The 7,752-nt window shown below is 40.8% G+C and overlaps 1 protein-coding gene across 1 annotated transcript; it reads right to left on the reverse strand.

Moving 5' to 3' along the window:
* Positions 1-1,578: 1,578 nt before the first annotated feature.
* LOC119322976 (UBX domain-containing protein 4-like) lies at positions 1,579-7,217 on the reverse strand. Its single transcript, XM_037596526.1, has 12 exons — positions 6,894-7,217; positions 6,610-6,757; positions 6,428-6,523; positions 5,811-5,887; positions 5,092-5,165; positions 4,527-4,587; positions 3,702-3,769; positions 3,530-3,611; positions 3,237-3,323; positions 2,813-2,893; positions 2,023-2,142; positions 1,579-1,932 (listed from the first exon to the last, which is right to left on the reverse strand). Exons 1-12 carry the CDS (start codon positions 7,059-7,061, stop codon positions 1,759-1,761), a joined length of 1,236 nt encoding a protein of 411 aa, XP_037452423.1. The 5' UTR covers positions 7,062-7,217; the 3' UTR covers positions 1,579-1,758.
* Between the last annotated feature and the right edge of the window lie 535 nt (positions 7,218-7,752).

Genomic DNA, 7,752 nt, shown 5'->3' on the forward strand with positions numbered 1-7,752 from the left:
GCAAAACTTGATGACGCTGACCTGGATAGCGCGCCAACGATACGACAACGACCTCACGTTGCATCGTTAAATGATGTACATGTCGTAGGGCGCAATGTGCTTTCCTGCATGAAACTTCTCATGCACTTGCTCCAGACGTCCGACAATGCCTCTGTGGCGGCCGGAGACGAACAACAGCGGAGGCGGAGGTGGAGGGTGCGGATGCAAAGTAAGAGGGGAAGGGGCGGAGTGGAAGAAAATGGGACCGGGAGGGGGATTGAGTGGGCTGGGGTGTCGTGTCGGGGTCCTACATTTCGGGTGTCCAGACTCCCGCAAACCTCCCATACTTTTGTCTCCAATTCACGGGAGAAATCGCGTCCGGACCACCCCACGGACTGATACAGGTCGGCGTTGGATGGCTGCCGTGCTTTGGACGGTTGCGAGAGGTTTAGGGGTTTGCCTTGGAGATGGACGCGGACTATATGGGAAAAAAATAGCAATTCAATAAAAAGTCAAAAAATTCTGAAAATATTTTTAAAATAAACTTCCTTCCATCGTACTCGTGAGAACAGTTCCACAAAAAGAAAAGTCCTCTTTGACTTCTTTTCGGAAAAGACAAATTTTTGGCAAAATGCCAACTCCTGTAGCTCTCCTTCTCCTTTCTCACCATCGACGTAGAGCAGCACATCGACCTCTGGTTCGATCCTACTGCCGACTTCCATACCTATGCCATAGACGCCGACCTCTAGCATGTAGACGCTTTTTTGAAGTGTATGTTACATACTAGCATACGTTAATTTTTGAGTCTTTTTTTTCTCCTGAGGGGTCGTTAATTTTTGATTCGAGAAGTAGCTTCATTTTTTATTTTTTTTACTTTTGAGGGATACATGCTACCGGTAATCCGTTGTTTCTGTTGTGAGGTCAAGGCGTGTGGGGCCGTGGAAATCGTTTTGGGCCGTACTAAACGGCCTGTTTGCAAAGCCGTATTTTTTTTCTTTTTTTTTGCGGAACGTATTTTTTTTTCTTGGAAGAAGACAGAAGCTTTGCGACTTGTTTTAGTTTTTTTTTTTTTTGAACTTGTTAATTTCCAATTCATTTTATAAAAAAAGTTCACAACTTTTTAGAAATTTGCCAAGGCCAAAGAACCTAACCTCCATCCAGTAGAGGGTTCACAACTTATTCGCACACCGACGCCGGCGGGGCCAACGGAGGAGGGTCCTCGCAAAAAAAGCAGAGGAGGGGGCGCCGACTCAGGTAAAGAGCACTTCGCACATGTGCTACATGTGTGTATATACCTTGGTGTGCGCATGCAGCAGAAATTTGTTTCTTGTGATATACTCCCTCCGTCTGAAAATACTTGTCATCAAAATGGATAAAAAGAGATGAATGTAGAAGTAAAATACATCTAGATACATCCCCTTTTATCTATTTTGATGACAAGTATTTTCGGACTGAAGGAGTACTGTATAAGTAGGCTACTTTTATTTTGCTGCATCACCTGTTGGATTCAATGACCCCCCACGTTGTTGATCTTTACATGAGGCAAAGGACTTCTATTTTGCTGGCAGTAATAAAGTTAAACTGAGGAGTGGAAGCCTAGACTTTGGAAAGATCTTCTTTGGATAGAACCAGTTCACCTGTGTAAAAATTTCCCCGTGTTGTCTGATATTTCTCATAAGCAAGATCACACTATTTTACAGTTTAATTCGACAATTGTTCGCCACATTCCCGATTCAGACGACGGATTTTCAGGAGGGAATACAACGGGGACTCCCCGATTTAGAGGACTCCAAAGAAAGGGTTGGTGATGGCGGAATTGAGCTCGGCTCCAGCGACATTCAGGACGGCCTTGTCAACCTTGTCCCTTGCCAGAAACAAGATCTCCTCGCCTTCCGGTTTCTCAAACCCGCACAGCACGAGGAACTCTATGCCCCCAAGGCTCCCAACTCTCTCCTGCAAGGAACAGAAGACATACCATCAGTCTCGGGTTATTCGGCAGGTTAGGGGCATCGTTTTTACCAGTCCAGGGAAAGGGGAACTCACCTGGAATGTAGCATTGGTAAGTCTGATCTTCCTGAATTTCTCCTCGTCGGGATTTTTAACCACGTTTCCGATGTAGGTGAGGAGCGTCTGAAAAGCCCTCTTTACTTTAGCGTCCTCCTCCTGTCACAACAGTAGTCCCGTGTAGGTAAGTATGATCAAATCGATTATAATATCCAGACTTATTTTATATGTAAGTATGTAAAAATCAGCATCATATAACTAGTACAGTTTATATTAATTATTAAGGTTTGTGAATATACTGGACTAGCATAGAGAAAGCGCACATCACTGATTGAGTTGTTACCAAATGATAGCAAGGTTCAAAACAAAACAGGAAACCAAACTGGACAAGTCATTCACTACAAGACAGTGAGTCCATGCAAGAAATATCATAGTCCCGATAGTATGCAAACACACTCGAGACAAATATGACCCTGCACAAGTCATATCAGGCATCAAAGAGAAACTGGACACAAAGCAATGTATATCAGGAGATCCCAAACTGTGCTGAGCCTATTTTCACCACAATTTTCTTTTCACCGGGTGCAGATGAGCCTGGGCTCAGAAATGGATATTTGGGTTATTATGCACGTTACTTTTCTTCTATGATTGCTACTTCTAGGAAGATAGCAGGATAGAGACCTTCAAAACCTGCAGCTAGCCACTCTAACTTAGGTCCCTCAACCTCATAAACTAATGTCTATGTTCGTTACAACTGCCATTATATGTGTATGTGTCAAACTGCTCCCATACCGTGATCCATAGTTCACATCAAATTAACGGACAATACCTTGTTCTGCTGCTTGATATTTCGTAAGCAATCCCTCATCCGCTCTGCCTTTGTGGCTGGTCTGACAGGTAAAAATGCACTCTGCAAAATTTAAGGCCACAGTTAAAGAATTAACCAATATTAAACATATCTTATCAAAGGTAAAATGAACTCTGGCCTCTCCAGACGGTTCTAGAGGGCCCATCACAGGCTGCCCAACCAGAAAACAAAGTAGGATTCACATGGAAGAGGAGTCCTCTATTTGTTCTGAGAAGTGAGAGGTTCAAAAGTACACGAAAATCTTGTCCATCTCACATGTTAGATTTTTGGGAAGGCAACTTAGGTGCTCAAAATAGTGTAATGTCGTGTTTAAATTGACAATGGTGCACAAAATCTGGATCAACAGGTTACAATGGCAAGGTCAATCGGATTAAAAAAAGGGTACCTTCTTCTCTTCAACAGGCGGTGGTGCACTTGGCTTGGATGCAGCTGGGGCTTCTGCCGGCAATCCAAGTTTTCTTCTACGTTCAGCCTGAGAATAAAAATATGAGAAACTGTTTGAGGCTTAATGACTACAGCTAGTTAGCAACCAAATAAAATTGCATTCAGTTGAATAACTCCAGGTTAAATCAAAGTAAAACATTCCTTTCCTACACAAAAGGTAAATATATACTAGTAACTGAAACCAAACTAGCAGCATATGAATATTCCTGAAATTGAGATGGATGAATAAGAAACCTTGTCCTCTTCAAGTTTTTGGCGAATCTTTTCTCTGGCTCTCTTCTCCTCCTCTTTCTCAAGCCTTCTCAATTCTATAATGCTGCCGATGGCAAGGAAAAATTAAGCAAAACTTGATATTACCAGCATAAGTCTAGTAAAATAAATAATAATAATAAAATAAAGAACCAACCGTTTCCTTTCATTTAACTCCTCCATTTTTTTGGCTTCAAGAAGCTCCTTACCAATCCTTATGCGCTCCTACAAAAAAGCCTAATCCGTGAGGCAAAATAATAATAAAAACTTTAAAAAATGCATACTAGATATAGAGCTAAGAAATAGTATGCTAAGGCCATTACTTTCTAATGTTGAGCCATAGTGTAACTTGTAAATGATGAGATGTTATCACATGAAACATAAACTAGCATTGAGATAACATGGATAAAATTTTGTGTTTGGTATCCTCACATAAACAATGTAGTATAGTTTGTAAACATTGTCTTGCTGATAGTACTGCAGAGTAAAGACTAACATGAAAAAAGGAAAATGTGTGTACCCTAAAAACTTCCAACAAACAATCTGTTGGGGATATACATAATAACATATTCAGAAGATGAACAAGAAAATAAAATAAACTCCTTCCACTTGCAAATACACATCAGCAGACAAATTTGAGACTAGAGGTTAAATAAAATAAAATGAAAACCATAGGAAGCTTTTGTACTGAAATATTAACATAAAGAGCTATCGAAAATATATTTGTTCAGCAAATATTCTTCCAATTTGGATTGTATGGTCCAAGACACATGATTGAACAATTATAAAATGGAGTGAAAAAAATGATCATCTGTCCAGAAGAAGCCAGATGGAGATATATGTTACAGGTTATGCTGATGTCGTCCTCTGTTTATTCTGATTAACAAATTTATATACATTTAAAGTACATAAGTAGGCATATATTACAAATCAAGAAAGTAAAAAAAGACATTTTTACAGGGGAAAATGAAAGTTGACATACCTTTTCCCTTTCTCTCTCCATCCTTTTTTCTTCTTCTTCTTTCTTTTTACGAGCACGCTCCCTACAGGAGGGATGGATACTCTCAGTACGAGGTGTCTTGGAAGAAAATATTATATTCCACAAAAAGATACATACTGAGTTCAAGACAAGTGCTCTTCATCTCAGAAATTTCTCGTCCATAACCTATGGCTACTAGTATATGTTACTATGCCCTTTATTCTGAATTCAAAACTCTAAGATTTGTGCACAATTACGGAGAAATGGCACCTTTCAAAAGCAGTGTTGTAAAAACTGCACATTTTCTCTACTAAAGCTATCATTCCCCAAAGCGCATGCTTAGGGCGCTGCATGTTCACAAAAGTATAAAGGCACCATACTTATGTTGTGTATTATGGTTATTTATTAAAGTTAAAGGTAGAAAATAAAGAAAATAATAAGTATCCAAATGTCAACGAATTGATTTAGTACAACGAAAAATAGCCCGACAAACAGACAAATATCTGCTACTTCTAAAGAGAATTATTTAATCACCAGCCCATGATTCAAGAATGGTTTATAAAAGCACCTCAGCTCTTGTGCCTTAATCTTCTTCTCTTCCTCAGTTAGAGAGGGCTTGTTAGCCTCGGTGTTGGCCGGCACCTGAGAGGTGAAATAAGATACCTTAAATAAGAAACCTGCAGATGATATGCGCTGGAGAGAAATATTGTTCTAGCCAAAAGTGTCAGTAACATCTATTCAGCGACCATTGAACACACTGTTAATAGATGCTCAGTGGACAAAACTAAATCAAGCAAGCAAGTTGGTCCTTGTGCATGGGCAGTTGGGCACACATGGAAGCAGCAATAAGTGGAGTAGCTTTGGCAGTTGAATTCAGCATCAGCTATAGTTTAAGCTGATAATGTTTACTTCAAAGTAGCATTTCACCATAAAGTGAACACATCCAATTAAAGCTTTTTTTTATACAAAACCCCTTAAATGTTGCATGCTTATATTGTGTAGACACTTCTTGAACCATGGAATTCCAAAGTGGTGAAACCATGTCATTTGGGAAAAGTACAACACCCTCATACATTCATATGAATAAACCATTGCTTCTGGAAGAAGCATGGATAACATATCAAAGAATGAAGTTGCTACTAACTGCAATTAATTAAAATATAACCGTGATGAAAAGACTACCAAAACAATACTTACTGGCAAACATGGGACCAAGCACCATCAGAAATCAAAATGAGCAAATCTCTACTCTAACAAACAATGAAGAATAAAATAAAAACTTCATACCATAGGCATTTCATCAATATCTGGATCCTCCTGATGCTCAGAGAGCCAATTAATGGCGCCTTCAATGGTGCTATTACCTATGTAAAAGTACACAGGTTCAGAAAATTTGCAGCTGCATGAGATAATATCAAAAAAGGACCTATAAAATATGACTGGAGAGTGGAGATGGTAAAAGAATATTTCTATACACTGTTTATGCTGGTCCATTCAGGTAATTTAGTCATTTGATAAAAAGAGATTATAGTTTGATATAGTCGGTTATTCAGTATTATCACCCCCGTTCATATTTGTAGGTTATCCAATAATTAAACTATCAACATTTTCTTTCATTTACATGGTTTTCTTTGGCTAAGTAATCTGATATCTTATGCCATTCAGAACCCAATAGTATATCCTAGCGTGACACAGCACTTTGAGTAAGTTTATTCTTTATTCGATGAGTATGAAGTAAATTAAGATATGGCTCTCAATAAATCACAGGCAATGTTATGTTTGAGATATTCTGACAAGGGCCACAGTAAAATGATCTTATTATCATAGGCAATGTTATGTGCAGTGGCATCATCAACCGATAACATGACAGTCAAAGGAGTCAGAGGCTGTAGCTATATACATACCGGAGAAGTGAAGTGCCCTAGTGGCACGCGCAGTCGAAAAGCCCATGGATTCGAGTTCCCCAAGCATCTCCTTGTTCACCTCTGGCGCCACCAACTCTGCCAGAATCAAAACATGCCGTCAGCATTCGAAATCTGTCACATATGAAACAAGCCCTTTGCCTATCTCAGATTGGAAACCGCACCTTGCGGCTCCGCACTCCCCGACGCGTCCACATCCATGGCCTCCAAGGCCGGCTTCGGCGGCGCCTCGAGATCGATGGGCTTGGCCGCCTCCATGGTCTTGTCCGTGAACTCGGCGTGGCCCGTGCGCTTCCTGTGCAGGTCCACCTCCTACACACACCGAATCGACAGACGGAACTGGATCAGGCACCGACGGAGATGTAAATCTAGAAGGCAGGATCAACGAAAACCACCAAATCCGGCCGGGTCCCGTCGGGGGGGCGGAGATGGGGAGGCGAGATCTTACGGTCTGGGAGCGGCATGGCTTTCCGCAGTCGGCGCAGACGAGGTTGAGGACGGCCTCGGTGGACTCGGCGAAGTTGGTGTGGGAGGTGGCCTCGGCGTGCGCCTGCGCCTCCTCCACGCTCCTCAGCTGCACGCCGCAGTCGCCGCACCGCAGGGACAGCCCCGCCATTGCTGCTTTCGACGGCGTCGCTTCCGATCGAGCGAATTTGGGGGCGAAAGTCGAAAGCTGCTTCCTTTGCGAGGAGGTTTAGGGTGTGCTCGGTGAAGAGAAGAAGAGGAGACGGTCAAGCAAGTTTATCAGGATGCGCCCGCAAACGGGGTCGTCCAGGAGAGGACACCCAGTTCGGATTCATCAGTTGGGAGTGTTAGTATTAGATTCGTATTCGTATTCAAAATAATTTTTCAATTGTATATTTTTTCCAAAAACTTCTTTGATCTATTGATAAGATATAACAGCAGTACACAACCACATATATATAAGTAAAAAAAAAGTGAAGTCGTGAAGTTGGATCTAATTCTCGCATTATTCTGTTTCAGATTTTTTTTATGATGTTCGTTCAGTAAGAGGAGACATCCCATCATCTACGAAGAACAAATTCCGAAGTAATTACACATAATAGAAAAATAGACTCAGATTCAAGTTCCGAAGTAATTACACACATAGAAATTCAAAAAGAAATCGATGTGTTCCACGTCATAATTCATATTGGATTCCCAAATTTATTAATGAAAAAAAGAAGCAATCGCAGAATTAGAGAAAGGTCTACAAAAGGAAATTAGCTTTGTAAACCCGAGATTTAATATTTTTATTGGAAAAGTTAAAGAACCTTATAGACAACCTAATATATTGACTTCATCAA

Source organism: Triticum dicoccoides, chromosome 6B (assembly GCF_002162155.2).
Source record: "Triticum dicoccoides isolate Atlit2015 ecotype Zavitan chromosome 6B, WEW_v2.0, whole genome shotgun sequence".
NCBI lineage: Eukaryota > Viridiplantae > Streptophyta > Magnoliopsida > Poales > Poaceae > Triticum > Triticum dicoccoides.

What these genes read in the sequence shown, in the direction of transcription:
- LOC119322976 (XM_037596526.1), bottom strand. Translation starts at nt 7,061, where the DNA reads ATGGCGGGGCTGTCCCTGCGGTGCGGCGACTGCGGCGTGCAGCTGAGG. An exon ending in TGGAGAGAGAAAGGGAAAAG is followed by an intron (nt 3,770 to 4,526) that starts GTATGTCAACTT and finishes GCTTTTTTGTAG; the next exon opens with GAGCGCATAAGGATTGGTAA. An exon ending in AAAAACTTGAAGAGGACAAG is followed by an intron (nt 3,324 to 3,529) that starts GTTTCTTATTCA and finishes TTTTATTCTCAG; the next exon opens with GCTGAACGTAGAAGAAAACT.